Raw genomic sequence first — 25,903 nt, 5'->3', positions numbered from 1 at the left:
CACCCTTGGGCACTGCTGGGTCCCCAGTGGCAGGACTACTACACACACCAGCCTGCCTTCAAATCAGTCCCTGAACTTTGGCTCAGCCCTGGTTTGGGTGTCTCTGAAGGTCTGCAGTGTGGCAACAGGAAAGCTAACTGAAGCTTTAAGAGGCGGGGCCTACTGGGAGGTCCTTAAGTCATTGGGGGCGTGCCCTCAGAGGGATCCTGGGACTCCAGTCTCCCTTTGGCTTCTGGCTCCCAGATGTGATATCTCGCTCTCCCACAAGTGCCTACCATTGTCATCTGCCATGAAGTGACACAGTCCAGGCTACAGCCCCCACCAGACCCTGTGCTTACTGTTTGGGCTTTGAGTCCCCTAAGCTGCAAGCTAAATAGACCTCTTTTCTTTGTAGAGTTGGCCTGCCTCCGATATTTCATTATATAATAAGAAGCAGACTAGGATCTCCCCAGAGCTCCTGCTCTCTCAAGGCCCAGGACGCTTTCTGGATCCTAGCAACTCAGCCCTGGCGCCTCGGAGGCTGGTGGTGAGGAGCATCTGATGAAGGCCAGAGATAGGCTGTTAGCAGTTGATGCCCTTGGAGCTAGGAGCAAATGTTCAAGGTTCCCAGCTGCCCACTAATGGACATCCCATTAATGTGGATGGTCCATGTGCTAGTTGATGACCAGAGTCCCCAGTAATGTACACCCACAAGCAGGATTCCCGGGAACCAAGCAGACCAGGCAAACTGTGCTGAGCCTGGTTGGAAACTAAGCACAAGGGCTCTACCTTCCAGAACTGGGTCTGTGCTTCTTCCCTCCTCTCCTGCAGGAGGGCAGACTCTAAGGCCCTTGGACTTGAATTTGGTCGTTCTCCACAGTAACACTGTCACTCATCATCTGCTGAATACAGGGCCCTTGGTTAAATTTGATCCTGGTACCAAGATTCAGGTTAGTATTAGCAAACCTCCAGTTTATAGGTGGACAAACTGAGGCTCAGAGTCATCGAGTAACTTGTCTGAGGTTACCCAGCTTGAGAGTGGCCAAGTCAGGACTTAGTTCCCACCTTGTCTGACTCTTGAGCCTTGGCCTCCTCCACTTCGGTCTTGGGCCCCTCAGGCCCTTGCTTTCCAGGAGCAAGAGCCCTGGGTGGGGGTCCTGGAGAGCCCAGTCATTCTGCTCTCTGAGTGCATTATGTATCCACTGCTGTGTTCCTCAAAACTTATTGGCTTAAAACGAGTATAAGCCAGGTGGGGTGAAGCACTTCTGCCATCTCAGCAACCCAGGAGGCTGAGGCAGGCAAGGAGGATCACAAGTTCAAGGCCAACCTGGGCAACTCAGGGAGACTCTGTCTCAAAATGAAAAATAAACAGGGCTGGGGGTGAGTCCGGATAGAGTGTCCTCGGGTCCAATTCCCAGTTCCAACAAGGGAATGAGCAAGGATCAGCCTCTGTCCCACTCTTTCTGGGGTCACCAATTCAGGACTTCAGGAGGTTCTGGCTCAGGTCTGGGAGGCCGAAGGACTGTGGTCATCCAAAGCCCCATCTGGGCTGGGGGACCTGCTTCCAGATGAGCTGCTCCAGGACTCGGTGGGAGACTGGGTCCCCTCTGCCGGAGCAGCTGGCTCCCTCCACAGCAAGTGACCCAAATGATCCAGACGCAGTGCGGCTGTCCCCCGTGAAGGAGAGGGCTACACACCCAGGAGAACGCCAGGAGGCGGGGACCCTGGCGCATGTTTCCTCTTCTGCCAGAAGTGGCAGGACTCCCGGCAGCCCTCTATGTGGCACTCAGTAAAATGGTGGACCCAGCAAACTTTTTGAAACGCAAGTGAAGACGTGTGGGATTCTGCTTCTCTTCGCCCCACTGCCCCCGGTCCCCAGGCCCCTGCTATGGCCTCAGACCTCACCCTTCTGGACCACAGCTAGCATGCTCATGGCCTGGGTTTCCCCTTCCCTGTCTATCACGGCCTCCCCTCTTCCAGGCAAGGGGTGACTCATGCAGGGCTTTGGGCACTGTGGCAGGCCCATAGGAGAGAATCATTGGGGCCAGGGTCTTTCCAGCCCCTCGGGGATGTCAAGTGAGTGGCCACATCCTACACCTCAGCACAGGCCGGCCTACTGTACACGTAGTGGTGGTGGGGATACTGCCTCTGGCCCCTGGCAGCCAGCTTTGGATTTCACCTCGGCTCTAGCTTGACCGGTGGTGACTCCAAGTGTGGGAAGACTAGAGGAGGAGTCAGGAGTCCAGAGCGGAACCCAGGTCAGCATCTAGCCATGTGACTTCCCCTCTCTGGGCCTCTGCACCCTTATCAGTAACATGGGGGCTGGTAATCAATGAAATCAAAGTCCCTCTATTGTGAGACCCCAAGAGAGTGAGCAACATGGCCTGGGAGTCTCTGCAGGGCACTTTCAGCTCTGTCCCTAGACCCAAATGGTCCTGGTCAAATTCTAACTCTACCACTTACGAGTTGTGTGAGGCTCACCCTCCCGGCCTCCATTTCTTCATTCCTAATGTGAGAACGCTGCTGTCTACTGCCAGGGCCATGCTGAGGGTTAAACAGTTGAATTCAAATAGCACCATGACTAGAGGCAGGGAGAACCCCAAAGGGGCATCGTCCCCAAGCCCCTTCCCCAGGGCAGCCAGCCTTGGGGCTCAGGCACCTATTCCTAATTCTAGGCCTTGGGACTGTAAACCCTCATGAGCTCCTGGGACTAGTAACCGGGCTTTGTCATTTCCAATATTTCTTGCACCTCCCAGAGAGATGGAGGGGGAAGCTGAGACCAGAGAGGGAAAGAGCTTTGGCCAGCGCCCACAGCACGGCTGCCATGACCCCTTAGGCTCAGACTGCATCAAGGAATCCCATCTGCCCCTGACGTCCCAGCTCAGCGGGCCGTTGTGAATGAACGTGAGTTATTTATACTCAGGAAACCGAGCCTGGCCCGGTATTAGTCACGAACTCAGAGGCACCAAGTGCAAGAAGGAAACGGAACCAACTGACTTTTGCAGAGCTTGGTTGGAGGCACAGAAGAGGAGAGGATTCCCAGGGGTCTGTCCTGTGCCCCAGATGGGGCGGTGCATGTATCTCAGCGACAGAGCTGGTGTTTAACATGCAGTGACCGTGTGTTCACTCCCAGCACCATGCACACAAATGCAGAAGGAATGAATCAGAGGGGTTTTTACAATCAGGGACTTGGAACAACAGCCCTGCAAAGAGGTGGCTTTTTATCACTCCAGGGAAAGACTGCTCAGAGGTGAAAGTCGCCCACCCAGTTAGGAAGGCCTAGTGTGGGGCTGGGGCTGCAGCTCAGTGGCAGAGCACCCGCCTTCCTGGGTGAGCTGCTGGGCTCCATCCTCAGCACCACATAAAAATAAATAAAATCAAGGTATCATGTCCATCTACAACTAAAAATAATTTTTAAAAAAGAGAGTCATTTCACACTACATACCCATGAAAATGGCTAACTAAAAAAATATTATTAAAAAAAAAGGTCCAGAGCCACAATTCAACCCAGGCCCGTGGGCGCCCAGCCCTGCAGGAGGGGGCAGTCCTTGCTGCAGCTTTGGACCCCCAGTGCTGCTCCCGTGTAGGGGACGGGTGGCCCCCACTCCCGGGTTGCCATGGAAGCTGCTCTCTGCTCCAGAGCCCTCTGAGGTAAAGGAATTTCCTCTAAGGAGACTGGCCTGTGTTCGCTGCTACCCTCCCTCCTTCCCTGGGGGGCCAAGTCTCAGAGGATCCCCTTGGAGGGCGCCAGGCTTTCATGGAGGTCGAAGACTGGAAGGCTGAAGAAGGATGGATCGGGGCTGGGGACATAGCTCAGCTGGTAGAGTGCTTGTCTTGCATGCACAAGGCCCTGGGCTCAACCCCTAGCACCACAAAAAAAAATTAAAAAATAAAAAAAGAAGAAGAAGAAGGATGGACCTATCAATCATTGCAGACACTCAGCCTTGAGATGCTTAGGACCACGGTAGTGACGGTCTCAGTTAAGTGCAAACCACTTCAGAGGGAGCCGCTCATGAAGCAGGGGGGCTTCACCTTGGGGAGAAACCCCCCGGGAGACTCTGATGGTGGGGTGCAGTGGCCACTCCCTCACAGTCCAGAGGTGTCCGCAAGGTGCTGACTCAGACCTGAGCTTGCCAAGAAGCCCTCCAGGTGGGGGTCCCTGACCTTGGCCCCTTTCTGATCCTGGTGTCACCAAGCTCTTCCCTCTCACAGGAACTTTGCACTTGTTGATCCCTCCCCCAGATACCCTGTCCCCCCAGCTCTTCAAAAGTCCTCCAAGAACACTCTCCCAAGGACAGACAGATCATTTCCTTCCTTGTGGTGATGGATGTGGGCAGACACAAAACTCTTACGACTGCCTGCTCTAGACGGTCAAGCGCACTGCAGGCCAGCTCTGCCCCAGAGGAGCCGCATAGAGAGGGGCTCTGCAGGGGCCGGGGCTCAGGGCAAAGCGCTTGCCTAGCACGTGCGAGGCTCTGGGTTCAAGTCTCAGCACTGCATATAAATAAAGGCTCATTGACAACTAAAAAATATTTTAAAAAAAGAAAGAAAGAAGGGACTCTACCAATGCCGCCCCTTCCCGTCCTTCACCTCCCGGCTCAGGTGAAACCCCCCGGAGAGGCCTCTCCTGACGGCCCTGATTCATCCCTTCAAGGGACCCAGCGCCATCTGAAATGACTTGCCTCTGGCCCAACTCTCCCCACTAGGACGGGACCTCTGGGGACAGGGAGTGTCTGGCAGGGTGGTATTGGAAGACAGAACGACCAAGGACAGGCCCTGAGGCCTGCTGGTCACCAGGCTGCTGCTGGGCTCCTGGAGGCCGACCCAGGCTGGGAGGGCCCACACAGTTCGAAAACGAAAACGGAACCGAGCCCTGCGGCCCTCCGGTCGGCGCCATCAACCATGCTGTGACCTCCGGCAGGAGATGGGCCACACGCCTGGCCAGGAAGGACCCTGCCCACCCATGTGTGGGGTTCATTCAGAAAATCCCTCCGGGATTTCCCTGGTCAGTCCCTCTGAGCTGCTAGTGAGGGTCAGCCCACCCCCAGGACCCGCTCCCTCCGAATGGGAGGTTCAGGGCCACAGGGCCTGGCCTGGCCGGGGCTCCCAGCAGGAAATCCTAGGAAACCAAGGCACACACCCGTGCAGGCCTCAGCTAGGTCTGGGACTCCTGGGGTTGCCCGTGGCCACTGGGACCACAGCTTGGGCTGAGGAAAACCCAACAGTTGTCATCAATGACCCCGTGGACTCATTATCACTTAACAGGTCTGGTTTGCAGCGGAAGGTGGCCTAGAATGTAAGACCTGGGGGGGGAGGGACTCCACCCGACAACCCCTCCCCACAACTGTCTCTGACCCCAAAGCCAGGCAGCTGGTTAGTGCAGGGACAGCCACAACCCTCTGCCACCACCAGCTCTAATGTGTTTCTTTGCTGCTGTGGAGCCTCTGCTCAGCATGAGCAAGGTCCTGGGTTCCATCCTCAGCAGAAAAGACCACTCAATCAAGTGGTCAGGAAAGGCCTCCCCCAGAAAGTAGCTCTTTGAGCAAAGACACAAAGAAGGCACAAGAGCCAGGAAGACAGAGGTAGAGGCCAAGGGCACAGCCTGGGTGACAGCCCCAGAGAGGGCAGGGGCGCTGGCAGGGCTGAGAGGGACCCACTGGGGGAGGTGAGGGCAGGGGGCAGCACAGGGTCCGCAGGGCCTGCATCTGCTAGGGACTTGGGCTCGTCTCCTCAGTGACATGGAGTCATCAGCAGCTCTGAATGGCGAGCACGTGGCTGGTGTGCATTCTCCCCGGGATCACTCTGGCTGCTGGGTTGGAATAGGTGGCCCAGGCAGGGGCAGAGGGGAGGATGGCAGTGGGGACAGCAAGTAAGAGGTCAACGCTGCATCCTGAGCAGAGAAGATGGAGGCTGGACCAGAGGGAGCGGTAGAGAGGCCAGGAGGGCAGATGCTGGGTGGGACAGGCAGGACATGTGGGTACTGGATGGACTGAAGTAGGGAGGTGAGCTGGGAGGAGAGAGCTGCCCTCTGTGGGGCGGGGAAGGTGCCAGCCATGGGAGAAGCAGCCTGGCCAGACATGGGGGGCAGAGTGGTCAGGGAGGGCTTGTCTAAGGAGGTGACCTCCAGACTGAGACCTGAAGCAAGGAGCAGCCTGGGGACGAAGGACAAGAGTGGCCCGAGCAGGGTTGCTGGGAAGACCTCGAGGAGGGCATTTGGGGGGAACTCCCAGCAGCCCCGGGGCCCCCAGCACGCAGGAGGCAGGGGAGAGAGCTCCAGAGGGGCCCGAGCTGGGCGGGGCCGGGCAGGCTGCTTACTCAGCACCAGAAGGAAGAAGGCTCCGCCCTGGGGAGCCCAATCAGACCGAGAAAAGGGGCTGGGTAAGAGGCAGCGGCAGATGAGTCATCTCGCGCCCCGACTCTGACTCCGCTGTGCAGCCTGCGCCCTGCACTCTCCCCAGGAGGGGCCCCGGATCTCAGAATGACCAGGTCAGCCCCCGGGGCCCCTCCCCGGAGCGCGCCCTGCAGAGCCCAGGCGGCAGCTCGCCTGCTGCAGCGGGCCCCACCGCTGGCCCCAGGACCCAGATGGAGCAAGCCGCACCGAAGGCCTTTTTCATGTGATTAGTAATCCTTCAGAAAATAAAAATTAAAACGATGGAAAGTTTGTACGCAATGAGATGGAACTGGAGGTATTATTCAGGGTTTTTTTTAAAGGCATCCAGAAACGGCAGACAAAACTCACTCGGATCACACCTCTGCCACAGCCAAAGCTGAAGGACTTGGAGCAAGCCAGCTACCTGCTGGGGCTCGGTTTCCTGAGCCACCAAATGCGGATGACAAGGGCACCCACTTGAGAGGGTTCTGCGAAGATTAAAGGAGAAGCCCTCACCAGCGCGGGCCCACGGCAAGCCTCCAGCGCCCGCTGCCCGACCACTACAAAGACAGGATCTATCCTAAACATGCAGCCGCAAAGCCAGGTCGCAGGCAGGAGCCCAGAGGAGACAGCTGCTTCCCCATAGGACTGCAGGTGTCCTGGGTGACAGAACTTTGGAAGTGCACTTGAACCTGCCTCTGGCTCCCAGGGTCCCTGGAGTTTCAGGACTCCTTCCAGAAGCGCAGAAGGCAGGGAATTTTGCCAGTTTTCTTCAGTGCTTTATTTTCCTGGGTTGGCACCATAAATATTAGTGAATAGAGCCACCCTGAGATGATGGTGGTGATGGTGATAAAACTCACTGAGCTTGGCTTCCATAGACTCTGTTGCTAGGGAGCCCAGCCCTGGCGGGTTTAAACGTTCACTGCTCACAACACTGTGGGCAGCGTGAGCTTTGGGTTCACACTGGTCATCAGGCACGTGGAGCCCGTAGGATGGCATGAAGCCTGCCCAGGTGAGCTCTGAGCATGCAGTTCAGGAGACCCTGCAATCTCACAAGGAACTTCTGGCAAATCGATTCAATCTTTGCTCTCAGAAAACATTTTCTTGACTGCCCTGAAGTAGGCATCCCCTGAGGGAGAAGAGCTTTCTGTGCTGGGAAGTAGTAAATCTGTCCTCTGACCCAGGGGGAGAAACTGTCTCTAGCTTCCAAGGCTAGTTGCTGGGCTAACAATATTACTGACTGCCATTTATTGAGCAACTACTATGTGACTATGTGAATGTGGCCATTGCAATACAGGTTGAGCATCCCCAAACTGAATTTTATTTTTTTCATATTTTTATTTTTGGCAGAAGTGGGGAATTGAACCCAGGGATGCTGCTCTACCACTGAACTATATCCCTAGTATTTTTTTTTTTTTTGAGAGAGAGAATTTTTAAATTTATTTTTTAGTTTTCGGCAGACACAACATCTTTATTTTTATTTGTATGTGGTGCTGAGGATCGAACCCAGAGCCGCGTGCATGCCAGGCGAGCGCACTACCGCTTGAGCCACATCTCCAGCCCCTCTCTAGCATTTTTTACTTTTTATTTCGAGACAGGATCTAGCTAAATTATCCAGGCTGACTGGCCTTGAACTTGTGATCCTCCTGCTTCAGCCTCCTGAGTATCTGGGATTGTGGGTGCATTCCACTATGCCTGGCCCTAATCCAAAAGTCCAAAAATCCCAAATCCTCCAAAATCTAGAACTTTTTGAGTGCCAACATAATGTCACAAGTGGAACATTCCACACCTGACATCATGTGACAACTTGCAGTCCCACTAAAAATACATAGAGATTTCCTGCAGGCTGTGTGGATAAGGTGTAGATAAAACATATATGAATTTGGGGCTTAGATTTGAGTCCCATCCCCAAGATGTCTCATTGTGTATATGCAAATATTCCAAAATCTAAAAAACTCTGAAATCTGAAACCAGAGGTCTCAAGACCACCACAGCCTGTGTCGGCGTGTCCATGCTGCGAAACAAAGCACCACTCTGGAGGCTGAACGCCCAAGATCAGGTGCAGGCAGGTCTGGCTTCCCGAGAGGCCTCTCTCTGGTTTGGAGACAGCCGCCTTCTTACCTGCCCACACACGACATTGCTGGTGTGCTCTCCTCTTACACGGAGGACACAGTCCTTTTGGATTAGGGCCCCACCCTCAGGACTTCTTTCCATCTAATTACCCTTCAAAGGCCCTGTCTCCAAGTACAGTCCCGCTGGGATGAAGGCTCCAACCTACAAGTTTAGGGGACACAATCGCCCTCTCACAGGTCTTTTCCACATGAGCTCATCTTACCCCACCTATCCCGTGAGGTGGACATTATAAAAGACATTTTCTTTCACACTTGAATTTATTTTAAAAGAAATCTGTTAGTACAGTTCCTACCTTTCCCAGGCCCTCGAGAAGCTATTTTATAAATAAGAAAATCAGTAGAGAGGTGGCTTGTCCAAAGTCACATCAGAGGGAAGCATCTGGGAATGTGGCTCACTGGGACAGCCTTTGGGTAGGTAGCGCCACTCCTTCCCAGGACCCTGCGTGGCTGAGTCACCCTCTGCTTCACACAGGAGTCCAGCACCCCAGGAGTGGCTCTGAGCCCAGCCCAGAGGTCCCCAGCAGCTGTGGGAAGCAGGTGGAAGGGCCAGCTGGGAGACCCCCAGGCCTGACTCAGGGGGGTGACACATCTGGGGTGCCCAGGTGTCAGCGTCTGGGGGAGCTCTGTGATCAGCTGGCGACCCCAGGCACCCCCCGGGGCTCCCAGAGCTGACGTTGAAACCACACACCACACGGGTGTCTGGGGTCTGTCCCCACCCCCCGCCTGGTGACCTCACTCCTCCTCGGAGCCTGCCTCCTCTCTATCAAGCCTCAAGCAGGGAAGTCCTGGGCCTCTCCCAGCCCCAGTGCACAGATCCGACCGGCAGGTGGTGGCCCGGCAGGTTTGGGGTTGAGCTGGAGCCACCAGTACTGTGAAAACCACAAGAGAGAGATCGAGAAAAAAAAGTCCTTCGCAGTCAGAACGAAAAGTGAGACTGAGAGAAACAGAGAAGGGCGCAGCTGAGAGGAGCCACAGCAGCTCTGGGGAAGGAAGCGCGGCCGGGGGTCGGATGACTAAGTTGTGGGGCCACAGTGACTGCCACGGGCCCCCAGCACGTGTGCGCGTGTATCCATGTGTGAGCACGCTCGAGCGTGAGGGGGTGAGTGTGTGAGAGGGCTCCGGACGGGTGCTTGTGCCAGTGGCCCATGGGGCAAGGACCAGACAGGGTCTCCCTCATTCCATGCCTGGGCTTGGCACTGACCCCAAGAAAACAAGAGCCCAACCCCAAGCCAGGCCCCGGAGGAAAGAAATACCAGGAACCATGTCACCGGCCGGCACATGGCAGAGCCTACAAGTATGGATTCCAGAGTTCACGATGCTCTGAGTTCAGATTCCAGTGTGGTCATTTGCTGACTGTGTGGCCTTAAGCAAATCACTTAAACTCTCTGTGCCTCTGTTTCCCCATCTATAAAATGGCAATAATACTTTACTCATAGGGTAGTTGGAGCTCAGAGGTGTAAGCTCTCAGAATGGCGCCTGGCACATAGTAGGAACTACCTAACCCCTCCTTATTATGATACTAAGTGACATCACAGGTCAGGAGCTCCAGGATTTAATTAGCTCCTGAGACAGATGCTTCCCCAGATTTATAGAACCTCAGGGGCTGGAGTGGTCAGACGAGAAGAGCCACGAGGCCAAGTCCCAGTTGCTGGTGGCACACCAGAGGTGAGGTGGGCACAGAACCCCATCCGGCCATCTGCTGCCCACCCACAGCCAGCCACCTCCCCCACCTGTCACCTGCCACAGGCCATCATGGCTGAACAGGCAGCATTCTTGGTGGGAAAACGAGGCCCAGGCCAGGCAGCTCTGGAGTCCAGGGAGGGTGGGCGGGAGGCAGCCACCGTCCTGGGCCTCACAAGGAAGTTCCTGGCACCAGGGAGCCTCTCACCTACCGACCACCCACCGCAGGCCACAGGCACCAGCAGCTGCTGACCCCTGCTGCTGGAGGCTGGGGGGCGGGGCTGCTCCTCTGAAGGCTGTGGCTTCCTGGTGGCCTTCGTCGCCCTCCTCCTGTGGTGGCCCACTGCAAACATCCTTCAGGACGCCAGCCCCAGGGGCCCCATGCTCACCTGCGGGGCTTCCCTCACCTCCGAGGTCCGCGTCCCACACCTGTGCATTTCTGGGGATCCTGAGTTCAGGGGGACCCAACTGGGCCCGGTGCTGAGGCTCTGTCTCCCCAGGGGCCAGAAGTCCAAGGCCAAGGTATCAGCAGGGTGGGCTCCTCTGGAGGCCCCAGGGACAACGTTCCTCTCCTGGCTCCTGGTGCCCTTGGCTTGTAAAGGCTCCAGTCCCAGCTGCCTCTGGAACATCCCTTTCCCGTGTCCTAGGAGGACCCGTGTCGGAGCTGGGGCCTCCCTAGTACAGGACGACGGCACCCCCCCACCCCCCCACCCCCCCCCCGTCTACCTCCACTGCAGCTGCGAAGACCCTTAATCCAAACGAGGCCACATTCGGAGGTTCCCGGCGGACTCATGGTTTGAGACTGAGTGCCCTTCACGGCCAGGGGCCGTGGAGCCTGAGAGCTGGGTCTAGGGGATGGGAAGCCTTCTGGAGGCCCACCCAGCTGGTCAGGAGGCACAGCGAGACGGCCTGAGATGGGGACCACCACAGGGACAAAGGGCAAATGCACTCTGGGCCTTGGCTCACGGCTGTCAGTGGCCCCAGGAGCTTGTGAAGGCCACCCTCACCCAGGGCTGGCCTGCATGGCCGAGGCCAGGGAGCCCTGCATGTGCTGGCCCAGCAGCAGGCACAGGGAATGGCTGTCAAAAGACCCCAGGGGTGCGCACTTGCAGTCCCAGAGGCTGGGCAGCTTAGCGAGGCCCTGTTTCAAAATAAAAGTAACAGCACTGGGGGCACAACTAGCAGGAGAGGACCCCTGAGCCCATCCCCAGTACAAAACCAAAACCCTGGATCCCAGACGGCATGGTGGCACCCTGTAATCCCAACAGCTCAGGAGGGGAAAGGTTTGGCAGTGGGCAGGTAGTTAGCAGGACTTACCCCTGGAGGAGGAGAGGGTGGGGGCTGGTCACCACATCCTGCTGTCCTACACTATGCTACACGCAGTCCCATGTCCCCAGTTTCCAAGCAAGAATTCCTGGAAGGGCCTGAGGGTGCCCAGGCCTCTCACACCTGCCTACCCCACCCTGGCCAGCCCTCCCCAGTTTGAAGCCCCATGGAGCCAGCTCCTGCCAGACACCAGGCGTAACTCACTATCCACTGTTTAATTGAGAAGTGTCCAGGATCTTCCCCTCCGTCTCTCAGTCCTTACTGTATATCAGTCCAGGTAGGTGGGCCACCCCCAAAATAGAACACCCCAATCTTACAACATGTGCGTGGGCCCTTGTTTCAAATAATACCATACATTTATTATGCATGTACTGTGTGCTGGGCACTGCGCTAGGCACTGTATCTGATCCTTTCCTTGTAGTCTCCAAACACCCACATTGAGGTAGCTTTAGGTAGTGTTATAACCCACATTCCAGAGGAGGAAACTGAGGCTCAGAGAGGACCACTGACTTGCCCACAGGCAGGAGTAGATACTGACCCACAGGCCAGTGCTCTACCCTACACAGCTGGCACTGGTGCCACGTGCTTTCCCTTTCGAAGCAGGGGCTTCCCCAGGAGTGGAGGTGGCCGTGCCCAGGGAGTGGTCAGAATTTGTTGGAAATGGGAAGGACAGGCAGCTGGGTCTCCTGTGGCTGGGGTTCTCCATCTCACATGCACCCGAGGCCTGGAGGATCCTCAAAGCCCTCCCTCCCTCCTCCTCCACAGGCTGAGCCTTGTAGGGTCCCCGTCCTGGCTGGCCAAGACAGGCCTCCTGTCTGGGGACAGTGGGGGTCAGTCCTAATAGCGGGGCCCAGGGAGGCCAAGTGGTTTCCGTTGAGTCTCGGGGGCTGCTGGGGCTTTGGACACAAGAAGAAAACCTGCCTCCCTGAGGGCCTGAGAACACCTGTGGTCAGAGCCCAGCTTGGTGCCACAACAGGGGCTGTCCCCAGAGCCCCAAGCCGTCGTCAGACACCTGACAGAAAGGACCCAACCTCACATGCCACCCTCGCCACAGCAGCCCGGACTTCCCCTCATGGCTCTTGCACACCTCAGGCGTCTACCCTCCCAGGAAGTGGACCAGGCCCTCCCCATGTCCCAAGCGACGGCCGCGGGGAGGGCCTGGTCACCACAGCCTCCTGGCTCCTGCGCTGGTCCAGAACAGCCCCGTGGGCCAGGAGGAGGGCCGTCTCCTCGCCTCTGACCCTCCTGGGAAGGTGCCAACAGGAGTGAGCCCAGGGTGTCCCTCGGCTCTGGTTGATGGCCACCCCATGACAGGTGAGTGGGGACAGGAAGAGCCGATGGCAACCTTGACGTCTTGGCATTTACACACAGTCCCCAACTTGCGACGGTGCGGCTTACAATGCTTAGGGGTGACCGTGACACGAGAGCAGCTGCCCTTGAATGTGAACTTGGGTTTTACCCCAGGCAGGTGCTGTGCGGCCCGATCCTCTCCTGGTCCTGGGCACTGCCGCGAGGTCACCTCCTGTCAGCCCATGGTCCTGAGGGCCAGGAGCCAGAGCCTGCGGGCTGGAGGGCACTCCCACCCCTCGTCCACTACTGAGCACCGTCAAGTGCCACGGCTGTTCTGGACTTGGCCCTGGGCACACTGCTTGGCGCCTGCCTCAGGGACCTCGGAGTTGAGCAGAGTGCAGGGGGTTCCGGGGACCAGGGGAGGCCCGAGTAGGAGTTGGGTGGGTTTGGGGAAAGTTCTGGGCAGAAGCAAGAGGGCGAGAAAAGACCCAGAGGCGGGGAGCCCGAGGGTTAACACGGAGAGCGGCGGCGGCGCTTGCCCTGCGCTGGGAGAAGGGGGGACAGAGCCAGCGGCTTTGCAGAGGCTCCTCACCTGGGAGGGCGCGGGAGGGCAGGACTAGGACAGGGAAGTGGCGCTTACGCCACCAGCTGCCGTTCCCCACTTCCTGGCTCATTTCTGTCGCCTCACCCACAGCACGGAAGCTCCGCAGCCCAGACAGCTGCCGTCCGTGCTGGTGTGGCCTGGTCACCACCGTCTGCGGAGGCTGGCACGGTGCCCAACACGCACGCGATGAAGGAATGAATGAATGAGTGGGTGAAGGGCAGAAGTGCCACCCACCGTGTCAAGGACCCGGGCTCTATCTGCAGCACGTGCGGCCGCCTTTCCACACACTCGGCTGTCTCCAGTCTCCACACTGCGGTCCACGCAAAGGAGGACTCGAGTCGTCCTCATCTCTAAGTGGCTAACACAGGCGTCAGTGATGGAAGAAGTAAAAGATCTCACTTTTTTCCTTTAATGCTACGTGCTCAGAAGGGACAGCCAGGTGCGGTGGCACACGCCTGTAATCCCAGTGGCTCAGGAGGCTAAGACAGGAGGATTGCAAATTCAAAGCCAGCCTCAGCAATGGTGAGGCCCTAAGCAACTCAGTGAGACCCTGTCTCTAAATAAAACATGAAATAGGGCTGGGGATGTGGCTCAGTGGTCGAGTGCCCCCGGTACCCCCCCCCCAAAAGAAGAAGGGCCAAGAGGAGAAAAAAACAACAAAAACGAACAGAGAACAGCACACTGAGGCCTGACCACAAAGTCCTGTTCAGAGAAATGGAAGCACAGGCCCAGGTCACCCTGGAGGCCGATGAGAGGAGGCTGGAGAAGGCGGCCAAACGCTGAAACTTTAGAGACAGAAAATGAAAACATTTCCATGAAGAGCAAAGATGCTGGCTCTGCTCCTGTGCAGTTTCAGTTCTCACAGGAGAGAGAGGCACTCAGTGGTTTGCTACTTACTGCTGTGGAAGGGCCACAGAGTGTAGGGAGGTCCCTGGGCGTGGTCCAAGGGCTCCAGAGGTGGGGGGCCTCTCCAAAGGAGAGATGTGCGAGCTGATGTGGACGGAGCCAAAGCAAGTGCTCTAAGAGCTCCAAGAGCATCCTGGGAACCCTCACATTACAGGAAGCGTGGGTCAGGAGTCAGGCTGGCCTTGCAAGCAGTGGGAGGGCAGCAGGGAACAGGTGCAGAAGGTGGAACGGAGGACAGGGACAGACTGGAAGACACAGGCTGTTAAGAGGGCCTCGGCCTGTGACCTTTATTCTGGGAGCCCCTTAGGCTGAAGAAGCCTGTGCCCTGACAAAAGCATTCCTAAGAAGTGAGTCTGTCCAGGCTGGTGGTGCACGCCTGTACTCCCAGCGACTAGAAAGGCTGAGGTAGGACCACAAGTTCGAGGCCAGCCTCAGAACTTAGTGAGAAACTGCCTCCAAAAATAAATAAATAAAAGGGCTGAGGATGTAGCTCAGTGGGATAGTGCCTCTGGGTTCAATCTCCAGTACCAAAAAACAAAAACAAAACCTCTGGTTTGGGGAAGCAGTCGGGGTTGCACCAGATGCAAGTGCGGCCCAGGGCCTTCTCCAGAACCTCCCAGGCATTCTGGGCAGAAAGCCTCACAGATCAGGTTACAGCCAAGGCCACATAAGGACTCGTCTCCCATCCCAGCCCATCACTCCAGACTGACTCAAAAAAGCCACCACTAGGTAAGGTGACCTTGAAGGCCTGGGACAGGCAGAGCATAAAGACTGGAATTCTTAGGCTTAGGCCTTTTGCATCTCATTGACTCTAAGATGCAAATCACTTCACATTTTCACGTCTCTGAGGTCAGCAGTTGGCAGTTGAGCTGAACAAGCAGCATTTTCCTGGGTGGTGTACAGAGTAACTATCTGGGACCCCTGGGCTGTGATTTCTTGTGCGTGGAACTGACTGGAAGCAGTGGGTTAGGGACCTTCTACATTTTCAAAATAACTATTTTTCCATAGAAACCACTTGCCTGGTGACTGAATGGCCCATCAAAGCATCCAGCCCAGACTCTTACCAAAAGGAACCCAGTCTGGTTTAGGCTGCTGCTCTTTGGAGCGTCGGTGATCCACAGCTGCACCTGTAACTGATTCATTCACCTTTGTACATCTGTGATTTTTGACAGAAAGACTTCTAGATTCTCTTCTCCCATTGGCCAAAGAATTCTCAACAGAAACCACCAACTCTCAAGCTGGGTGGTGGCTCACACCTGTAAACTAGTGACTTCGGAGGCTGAGACCGCAAGTTTGAGGCCAACCTCAGCAACTAAGTGAAATCTTGTTTTAAAAATCAAAAAAAGCAGGGAAAGGGCTGGGATACAGATATATCCCCCGTCCTTTTACTTTTTAAATTTTGAGACTGGGTCTTTCTACATGGCCCAAGGTGGCCTTGAACTTGGGATCTTCCTGCCTCAGCCTCTGGGCAATATAGAGAAACCCTGTCTCTTCTAGGCTGAGGCTTCTGATGATGTTCTACACAGTACTGTCTGTTGGCCTGGGCCTCGCATGACCCATAATGGATAAATCTTCACCTCTCCTTAAACTGCTCAAATTTGTGACATTAACTTGTTATTGCAGCATGACCCAGCTTATTCTAATATGTGGCTATAAACAAGGAGAAAAGGGCTTCAATCAAGCCTTACAAGCAGGAGCACAGGACAGCACAGCCCAGTGCCACCTTAGCTAAGGAATAAGAGCTCTTCTAAACCAGGTTTCTGTGTCCCCACTTTTGTCCCACAAAAATCAGGAACTTCATATTGTTCAACTTAATATATACACGATGGGAGAAAAACTGGATGCCCCACCTCACCCTGGTACTGGGAGTGAACCCAGGGATCATTTACCACTGAGTCACATTCCCAGTCCTTTTGTATATTTTCAGATAGTGTCTCACTAAGTTGCTGAGGCTGGCCTTGAACTCATTATCTCCTGCCTTACAGGTCTGCGTCACTTTGCCTGGCAAGAAGCATTTTTTTTTTTTTGGTAGGGGCGGGGATACCAGGGATTGAACTCAGGGGCATTCAACCACCAAGCCCCATCCCAGCCCTATTTTGTATTTTACCTGAGACAGGGTCTCACTTAAGTTGCTTTGCATGTCACCATGGCTGAGGATGGCTTTGAACTCCCGATTCTCCTGTCTCGTCTCCCAAGCCACTGGGATTACAGGTGTATGCCACTGCACCCAGCCAGGGTGCTGCTTTTTAAAAATGGTGGCGACATCTGGGTTCTCTGCCAACCTTATCTGGGGGGCAGGTCGTCCCCAGGCCCAGCCTCAGGCCCTCCTGCATTTTAAAGTCAGGGTCACCTTTCTGGGTAAAACAGGGTGGGTATCTGTCTACCCCTAATCTCCTTATCTGTCCCCGCTAGGGCTCTGGATCACCTACAGCTTCCAGGACTGGGCTAGAGAGGAGTGTGTGGGAGCCACCTGGCAAAGGGCCCAAGAGAGCCCTTGTTTGGGTGGAGACTGGTTTCGGGGACCACTGACCCAACACCATCCAGCTTCTACTGAGGCCCTTGCAGAGGTAGCTTTTTAACACCCACCTTGACCCCCACCTGTCTGGTGGGAGCTGCAGGGCACCACACTCGCAGTGATGGGTGCACTCCGCCCGGGTGGTCAGTGTCTCTCCCCAGGAGAGGGGGGCCAGCTGGGGCCAGGTGCCCTCTGGGGATCTCGGGCACCAGGAGAGGGCACACGTGTGAGTCACAGCTGCAGCGAGCACTAAGCTTTATTTACAAACTTGCAGAGAATTCCCTCACCTCCACCTGGGAGACCCTCCCCTCTGGGCCCACGCAGCTGCCCAACCTAGGTGGGCCTGAGCTGAGGCTGGCGGGGCCGTCTGTTTCAAAGGCAGCGCCCGCTACGGTGAGGTCAGAGGTGCAGGTGAACGCGCCCTCCTCCTCCAGGAAGTCGGTCCTTAGGGCTTCTGCCATGGGACACAGGGCCAGGTGCCCTGGGGTTCTGACCAGACAGGAGTAGGGGGTGGGACCCGTACTGGCAAGGCCTGGATGGTGAACAGAGAAGCGTCGGGGCAACCTGGGGGACAGGTCGTCCCCAGGCCCAGCCTCGGGCCCTCCTGCATTTTAAAGTCAGGGTCACCTTTCTGGGTAAAACAGGGTGGGCAGCGAGGAGTGGTGGAGTCAAAGGGTGCCTGTCGGTGGGGGTGGGCAGGCCCTGGCACCCCCAATCCTGCCCCCCCAGGGCACTCTGGTCCCTAGGCCTGCTCCAAGGTATCTGTCCCTCACAGGGTACCCCAGGCTTGGGCACAACCTGGACCCTACCAGGCGGGAGCTAGACGGTGACAGCTCCTGGTGCTGGGCCTCGGAGATGGAGGACCAGAGGTCAAGGCTCTTGGGGGCTGTACTTCTCTCAGATTTTGGAGGAAGGATGTCCCAGCCTAGCAGACAGTGCTGTGGAGAGTGAAGGGTTAAAGGCACCTGGCCTGGGGCCCCATCAGGTGGAAGAGCCACTAAGCAGTCTCAGCTTCCCCCAGGGAAGGGGCCCACTGATGACCCTGGGCCTTTCCTCTCCCTGCTGGCCTAGCCATTGGGAGGTAAGGGCAGGGAGGGCAGAGTGCGTCTCATCCGGGCTTTGCCCCAGCACCGAGCACCCAACACGTCCTACCTCACTGAACTGCTCCCCTTGCCCCAACACCCTGAGGGTGGACCCCTCACACCACTGCAGAGAAGCCAACTAGCTCCCACTCCTCCTCTTCCTCCAACCCCAGCCGCCCTTTCTACTGGGGTACGTGGGTGGCCCTGGACACCCATCCTAGCGGGAAACAGGAAAGGGTGGGGCTAAGGAAGCACTCGAGGAAGCACCGAGATCCAGGGTTACACCCCAGCTCTTCTACCAAGGCACGAGCTCCGCTGTCTCAGCCCCTGCAACATGGAGTGGGGGTGACACCATGTACACAGCATGCAAGAGCTCAGGAAATGGGGTCCATTCATGTCGTGCCGGGCGCAGAAAGACAGCTATTCTGGAAGCTGGGTCACAGGGCACATCCGCCCCAGGGGACTGAGCAGGGGTGATGGACGACACCCCCACATACCCCAAGACTCGGTGCTTGCCCTCAACACAGCACTGCTTGGACCTAGGGTCCATGTGGCCCCCTCATTCCTGCATAGCCCCCAGCTGCTCACCCGGGGCAGAGCCAGCGTGTCTGAAGCATCGAAGCTCTTCCGCCGATGGACTCGGTACTGGTGCGGAGGATCCAGGATGGACAGCGGGATGCTCACCCTGTTCAGGGCTTCAGTGAGGGGCTGCCCACTCAAAACCAGCAGGGGTCAGGTCCATCCCCTGGGCAGCTGCTGCCTCATGGCTCCACTCACCTGACCCGAGTGGACTCCACCAGGGTCCTAGGGCCCTGAGGGTTCCGTGGTCTCCCGCACAGGCGGCAGGGGATGCCAGGATCCAAGGGCACCAGAAACAGGCGCTTGTTGACACGGTAACAGTACACACCTGTGAGCCCGGGAGAAGCAGCAGCCTCCGTGAGCCAGGGGTTCCAGATGCCAGGCGCCTGATGTCTGACTATTGTGCCCGCCAACCCTCTGGAGAGCAAGTTCTGGACCTTCCCCCCAACCTGTTCCCCCTCCCAGTCAGGGGCTGTGACTCAAGGGGGGGAGAGCATCCTCCCAGGGCTCTTGAGAACTGGACTGAGCCCAGCAGGGCCTGCCACGGGCTTCGGGGGAGGGTGTCATGCGGGGTAGGCTCTAAGCCACCAGGCCAGGCCTCAGCTCCCACGCTCCTACCAGCACTGGTCCAGGGTTTCCCTCCCTGAGTTCCCAAGAACTCAGGGGCCTTGAGTTGGGGCGGGGCCAGGATAGACGGACCCTGCAGCAGCCTGGCCGAGGGCACTCACATTCGTGGTCCTCCTCCACGTCACTGCTGTCACACAGGCCTAGGAACTGGGGTCTGTGAGGGTATGGAGGTGAGCAGGCCACACAGTGGAGCCCAGCTGCCCCGCCACCCTCATCTGCCCCGCCGCCCTCATCTGCCCCTGCTCACTCGCGGGTACTGTACACACACTCCTCCTTGTTGGTCTCCCGGAACTTCTGCAGCGTAGAGAAAAAGGTCTCGGGCTTGCTGGTGATGGAGGAGCTGCTGTCCATGGACCCTGGTGTGGGCAGAGCACCAGCGGCGATGGCAGAGAGGCTGAGAGCCACCGGGCTGCCACTGTCTAAGGCCCAATCAGCGAGCCTGGCACCCCAGCCACTGCCTTCCCCGCTGCACCCCAGACAAAGCGGAGGGACCCGGCACCCACTGTCACCGCTGTTCTGTTTCAGGCCCATCCAACCTGCTGCACGGGACCCTTACCACGGGCCGGCTGACGTCGCTCTGTGCCGGGAAAGCACAGGACGCAAAGCCCCACCCTCCTGAGCCTTGCAGACAAACCAGTCACCAAAGAAATCTGTGAGACAAACTGAATGGTGAGACCTGCCAGGAACCAGGACAGCGGGGTCAGGCAACCACGTGAGGCAAGGCAGCAGTGCCAGGGGAGGCCTCCCTGACTAGACAGCACTTAGGAAGCCACATGGACATCCCAGGAAGGACACTGAAGGCAGATGAAAACGCAGGTGCAAGCTGGGCGCGGTGGCGCAGGCCTGTCATCCCAGCGGCTAAGGCTGAGGCACGAGTATCATTAGTTCACAGCCATCCTCAGCAACAGAGAGGGGCCAAGCAACACAGTGAGACCCTGTCTCTAAATAAAACACTTAACAGGGCTGGGATCCCAGCCCTATCAGAGGTTAAGTGCCCTCGAGTTCAATCTCTAGCAGCCCCCAAAAAATTAAATGCAGACGCAAAGGCCCTGGGGCAGGGGGTGTGCCTGCTGTGTGAGAAACAGCTAGGAGGGACAAGTGGCTAAAAAGGGAGTAATGAGCGAGTTTGGAAGGGAAGAGGACAGGAAGCCTTCAGAGGGTTTGGGGACAAGGAAGGACACAATCAGAGAGACCATGCATTTCTACAGGATCCCTGCCCTGGCTGCTGCAAGGGGAGGGGACGCAGGGGACCAGGTGGGAGGCCACAGCAGCAGTCCAGGTGGAGAGGGGGAGCTGGATTCTAGAAATGTGTTGAAGGAAGCACAAGAGAATGTGCTGACAGCTGGATGAGCACCATGGGAAACAGCAGGAGGTGAACCCAGAAGCTGTGGCCTGACCTATGGGACCTGAAGCTGCCATCCATAGAGGCAGGATGGCTGCAGGAGGGGCAGGCGGGGAGGAATCAGGACCCTGGACTTAGATGTGAGGTCAGTACGAGACACCTGGTTGCTGTGGGTGGGTATGATCTGGGTGTCCCTAAGGTCCACATGCTGGAAGGCTGGCCCCCGGGGCAGCAGTGCTGAGGTGTGGCCTAGTGGGAGGCAGGGGGTTCCCCCCGGGAGGGGACTGATGTGTTTCTCACAGGACCCTGGTGACTCCTGAGAGCAAGCTGTTAACTGAAGAGCAAGGCTGGCCCCTCGTTTACTCCTGCTTCCTATCTAGCCAGGTGATTGCTTGCTCCTCCTGCCCGTGCCCCCATGATGCTATCTACCATGATGCTGTGTACCATGCTACAATGCAGCTCTGAGGCCCTCTCCAAGGCCAACCAGACGTTGCTATCATGCTCTTGAACCTCTGCAACTGTGGACTAAATAAAAATCTTATTATAAAGTATATAATAATAATAACTATTATTATTATTATTATTATTATTATTATTATTGGCACCAGGGATTGAACCCAGGGGCTCTTAATCACTAAGCCACATCCCCAGCCTTTTTTTTATTTTGGTCAGGGTCACTAGGTCGCTTACAGCTTCACTAAGTTGCTGAAGCTTGCTGCAAACCTGCAATTCCCCTGTCTCAGCCTGCTGGGATTACCACCATGACCAGCTAAGTACTTAATTATTAGAGTATTACAAAGTACCCAGCCTCAAGTATTCTGTGATAGCACAGAAAATAGACAAGCACAGCAATTGAAAGCTGACCAGAGCACAAGTCTAGGACTCAGAGGACAGACATGGGCTAGAGATAAAATGAGGGTGTAGGGAGAACTTTAAACGGTGTGGTACTGGGATGAGATGGGATCACAGAGGGGAGGAAGGAAGACAGAGAGGGCAGGGTTGGAAGACTGAGTCCTCAGATGCTGGGGTGTAGAGACAGGAACAGGTAAGAGAACCCAGCAGAGGGAACTGGGAAGGAGCAGCCAGGAAGATGGGGGTGGGTGGGACAGGAGAGCGTGTGAGGAGGAAGCAGTGTTGGTGGAACGTCAGGACATAAAGCTCAGTGTGAGAAAAAGTGATGGAGAAGACAGGCAGATGACTTGGGAGGCTGAGGTGGGAGGAGCAAGGCAGGCCTTGGCCGCTTAGCAAGGCCCTATTTAAAAAATAAGAATAGGGGCTGGGGTTGTGGCTCAGCAGCAGAGCACTGAGGCACTGGGTTCGATCCTCAGCACCACACAAAAATAAATATTTTAAATAAATAATAAGAATAGGATGCACAGAATACTCATGGATGCGTTGACACATGGTCCTGCATGAACAAGCCCATCTCCTGAGGGGATACAGAATTTGCAGGGACAGGAGAAGGTACTTGCCAGGGGCTGGGGTGAGGCTGGGACAGAGAGTCTGTTTCCTTGGCAGAGGGTTTCAGTATACAAGATGAAAAAGTTCTGGACATGGATGGTGGCACAGCAATGTCAGTGTCCTTAATGCCACCGAACTGCACACTTAGAAATGGGTAAGATGGCAAATTTGATGTCATATATACCGAAACATTCAAGAATGAGGCCGAGAAGGCCAGGGGAGAGCAGGCAGAGGCCACCATGGGGAGGGCTAGGGGTGAAACACAGAAAGATGACCTAGGCCGAGCTGTGCAGGGCCCAGCATGTAATAAATGCTCAAAAACACAGCAGCTCTGGCTCTGTTCACTCAACAGATGCAGCACCTCTGTGCAGAGACTAAGAGAACAGACAAAGCAGGACTCAACCGCCCTTCCCAGGAAAGGTGTGAGCAGAGGGCAGGCCTTACCTACAATCCAGTCATAGCCCAGGTACGGCTGGAGGCTCCAGCTGCTCTCAGGTGTGGCAGGCTCCTGGCAGGTCACTCTGGACTAAGGAGGGAGGCGAAGGGGGCAAGGGTTGGGCTGGCAGGCCTGGCTCAAAGAGGCCCACAATGGGGGGATACAGGGAATGTGTCTTGACTTCACCCTGCTTGGGCCCTGGGGCTCAAGTGAGAGCTCAAAAGCCTGAAAATGAGTTTAGGCTTTATGCCCCCACTTTATGCATGGCTCTGAAGAAGTCTAGGCTCCGAGCCTCGTCTCCCCACGTGTATAATGGGGCTCATCACATTCTTCCCAACTGCTGTCTGAAAAACTAGCAGAAACACTTATCAACAACTTAGGCTGCACAGATAAAACTCAAGGTACCTCCTGGAAGCCTTCTGCCCCAAGGGATACTGCCCATAGCACATCTGTCAGATAGGGAAACTGAGGCTCAAGGAAGCCTCACTGGTGGATGCCCACCTCTCTCTGTTACCTTGGACTGCTCGCTTTGTTCAGCCAGGATGGATCTTGGGACGCGATCACACAACCCTGATAAAGGCGCTGGCTCCTTTGAGTCTATGGTGGTCAGTGAGTGGAATCTGGGTTGGCCCGAGGGCTCTAGGTGTTGGCCCTTGACAGGTGGTTGAGATGCCACCCTTGGGCTGACCCTGTCAAGCCAGGCCACATCACAGGGGTCATCTCCATGGGTATCCAGCGGGTCCCACTTATGGCATCTGTCCTGTGAACAGGAGGCTTGCCAGGAGATTGAGGAAGTTTCTGGGGACAATGGTGTCTCTGAGTCGTAGATGTTGCAGGAGTTCAGGCCTGACTGGAGAAGGCAAGCCAGGTCACCCAAGGGGTAGCACAGCCAGAGCCCATCCACCCTGCCTGCACTAGACACCATGGCCTAGGCCATCACTGCTCCACCCTGGGCAGTGTCCCAGCCCAGTACCTTACCTCCCAAGGCCTCAGTTTTGCATCATCCATAAAATAGGCACAATGATCAAGAAGACACTGGAGGCCTGGGTACTGTTCTTAAGAGTCAGACAGCCCCTTCCTTGTCCCCTGGGAGTTCCTAAGGAAGATACCCACCTTTGGGGCTGCCTTGGCCACTGACCGCTGCACGGCATCTTGCCCAGCCTGCAGCTGCCTCAGGAGCTTCAGGCTGAGCAGCCGAAGCTGCAGGAGGTCCTCAGTCTCCATCATCCTGGGCATATCCTCCATCACTCCAGATATCAGGGTCACAGGAGGTCCTTTCTTCCGCCTGAAGTCAAGATGGCAAGTCACAGGGATGAGGAAGGTGCCTTGGTGCCAGAAGCCTGGGTTCAAACCCCACTGGGATGCTCTTGAACTATGCAGCCACAGGCAAGTTATTTAACCTCTCTGTTGTCTTCTTTTCACATCCTCCAAATATGGTAACAGCATCTACCCCACCAGGTTGTTGTTTGTTAGGACTAAACAAGGCCAAGAGAGACAAATTCCCCTTGAAGAGCCCTGACTAGGAAATTAGACTAGTTTAATCCGCAAAAAGCAACTAATGCCAAGTCTGAAAATCTAAAGATTTGTAACCTGTGAATCTAACAAAATTTTAAAAATTCAAGCTTCTAAAAGGATACTTTCTTCTTTCCTGCCTCCCACCTACCCTCCTTCTTTTCTTTCTTTCTTCTTCTTCTTCTTTTTTTTTTGTTGTGGATATATTCAGTATTGAACCCAGGGCCTGAAGTACGCCAAGCATGTGCTCTGCCACAAAGCTACACCACAATCCATTCTTTTTTTTGGGGGGGAGGGTGGATAATCAGGGAATGAACTCGGGGGTACTGAGCCACACATCCCCAACCCTATTTTGTATTTTATTTTATTCATTTATTTATTTATTTTTTTATTTTATTTTTTAGTTTTCGGCGAACACATCTTTGTTTGTATGTGGTGCTGAGGATTGAACCCGGGCCGCACGCATGCCAGGCGAGTGCACTACTGCTTGAGCCACATTCCCAGCTCCCTATTTTGTATTTTATTGAGAGGGTCTCACTGAGTTGCTTACCACCTCGCCCTTGCTGAGGATGGATTGAATTCAGGATCCTCCTGCCTAGCCTCAGACTGTGCCTGGCTTCATTCTCTTTCTTTTGACTTGTAAAGAAACCAAAGTCCAGGGCTGGGGTCATAGCTCAGTGGTAGAGCGCTTGCCTAGCACATGTGAGGCCCTGGTTCGATCCTCAATACCACATAAAAATAAATACATAAAATAAAGCTATTGTGTTCAGCTACAATTTTTAAAAAATATTTTTAAAAAAAGAAGAAGAAACCAAAGTCCAAAGAGGTTTAGCAACCTGCCTCAACTCACAACCAGGAAGGGGCAAATCCATGACGGGAACCAAATCTGGATCCAGGCCTGGTCTAGAAAGCCCTTCCCCGGCAGCGCAGAAAGGGGTCTGAGAAAACACCTCCTCCTCACGCCCCAACCCCAGGACCCCGGCTCCGGGACACACACCTGCCTCGGTCGGGGACTTCTGCAGGCTGCCCCAAGTTTCCCACGTCTCTCAAAGCCCCCGGCTCTCAAACTCGGGCCCCGCCTTTACCTGGCCAGCGACGCCGGGCCGCTCCCCTGCAGGCCGAGGGTCTGTTTTCGCACAGGGCTGAAGGCACAACCAGCACGGCCCTCCGGCCGCCCCGCCGCCCCTCTGGAAAGTTGAGGGCGGCGCAGACGAGAGCGGAAGGCAACGTTCAAGTCAGACACAGGGACAGAAAGCGTCGGTGGCAGAGCGGGGGACGCCCACGCGGAACCCCGGGGAACGGGAGCCAGCCCCGTCCTCTAGCATCCCGGGCCCCTGGCCCGCTGCTGGGTGTGCACGTGCGGACGCATCCGAGACCCTGCTGCCCAAGCCCGTGTGCATCCGCCGAACTCACCGCCGGAAGCGTCCGACCCACAGTGCCCGAGTCCCGCCTCGCCACGCCCCGCGCGTTCCGGGGGCGGGGCCTCATATGGCCGTCCTGATTGGCCAGGGGCGGGGCGGGGCCGGGATGCTTCCGAGCGTTTACTGCGAGTCCATAGCGGCAGTTTCAATTTTGGGACGCTGGTAACAGGGACCCACAGCCGATTGGTCAGCTTCTGAGGCCGGGCTCAACTTTAGGAATAAAGCGGAGCCCCAGAGAACGGGCTCTGATTGGTCGGCAGGGGCCGGGCTACGCCCATCGGCTGCGGCCTGAAGTTTGAGCGTCCGAAGCTCGGGGTAACAGCGCGGGTGGGAAGCAGCGAGGTGGGCGGGGCGGGCGGCCGCCGCAACCGTTCTTTCGTATTTTTATTGACAGACGCCTACTGTGTGCCAGCAGGCACTATGCTAGACCGCGAGGCAGGGAAGAATTAAGAGGGGAAGGAGGCCGTGGGTAAAATAAGAACACAGACACCTAGAATCCGGTGTAAATTTATATAATTTTTGTAAGTCAATTTATATTGAGTACCTACTGTGTGCCAGGCATTTGGGCCAGGTCTTTTCCATGTGCCATAAATATGCGTGGAGGTATTTTCCCGTTTTCCAAAAAGCCTCTTGAGGCTGAG

The 25,903-nt window shown here is 56.0% G+C and overlaps 1 protein-coding gene and 1 long non-coding RNA gene across 4 annotated transcripts; one reads left to right on the top strand and one right to left on the bottom strand.

Moving 5' to 3' along the window:
- The first annotated feature begins 12,539 nt into the window (after nt 1–12,539).
- On the top strand, nt 12,540–13,959 carry LOC114102293 (uncharacterized). The gene is made up of 2 exons (XR_003584481.3): nt 12,540–12,801; nt 13,472–13,959. It is a non-coding gene; the product is annotated as an uncharacterized lncRNA (long non-coding RNA).
- A 3,081-nt stretch (nt 13,960–17,040) lies between these two features.
- On the bottom strand, nt 17,041–25,282 carry Miip (migration and invasion inhibitory protein). 3 transcript variants are annotated; one of them, XM_027947578.2, is made up of 10 exons: nt 24,927–25,281; nt 23,443–23,614; nt 22,844–23,179; nt 22,338–22,419; nt 19,338–19,446; nt 19,192–19,244; nt 18,662–18,791; nt 18,473–18,569; nt 17,612–17,740; nt 17,041–17,334 (listed from the first exon to the last, which is right to left on the bottom strand). In XM_027947578.2, the coding sequence occupies exons 2-10, from the start codon at nt 23,572–23,574 to the stop codon at nt 17,248–17,250; spliced, it is 1,155 nt and encodes a 384-aa protein (XP_027803379.2). In that variant the 5' UTR covers nt 23,575–23,614; nt 24,927–25,281; the 3' UTR covers nt 17,041–17,247. The 3 variants fall into 3 exon arrangements, with proteins under 3 accessions (XP_027803379.2, XP_027803377.2, XP_027803380.2); XM_027947576.3 differs by having other exon boundaries at nt 17,041–17,740; nt 24,927–25,280; XM_027947579.3 differs by lacking the exons at nt 17,041–17,334; nt 17,612–17,740 and adding an exon at nt 17,747–18,211 and having other exon boundaries at nt 24,927–25,282.
- Nucleotides 25,283–25,903: the final 621 nt, after the last annotated feature.

Source organism: Marmota flaviventris, chromosome 10 (genome assembly GCF_047511675.1).
Source record: "Marmota flaviventris isolate mMarFla1 chromosome 10, mMarFla1.hap1, whole genome shotgun sequence".
NCBI classification, from domain to species: Eukaryota; Metazoa; Chordata; class Mammalia; order Rodentia; family Sciuridae; genus Marmota; species Marmota flaviventris.
Note: the sequence above shows the minus strand (reverse complement) of the source record. Positions and strands in the feature narration are given on the sequence as shown.

Coding starts and splice junctions, on each gene's coding strand:
- Miip (XM_027947576.3), bottom strand. CDS start 23,574: ATGGAGGATATGCCCAGGATGATGGAGACTGAGGACCTCCTGCAGCTT. Junction 22,420..22,843: donor AACAAAGCGAGCAGTCCAAG/GTAACAGAGAGA, acceptor CTCCCTCCTTAG/TCCAGAGTGACCTGCCAGGA. Junction 17,741..18,472: donor ACACGCTGGCTCTGCCCCGG/GTGAGCAGCTGG, acceptor CACTCTCCACAG/CACTGTCTGCTAGGCTGGGA.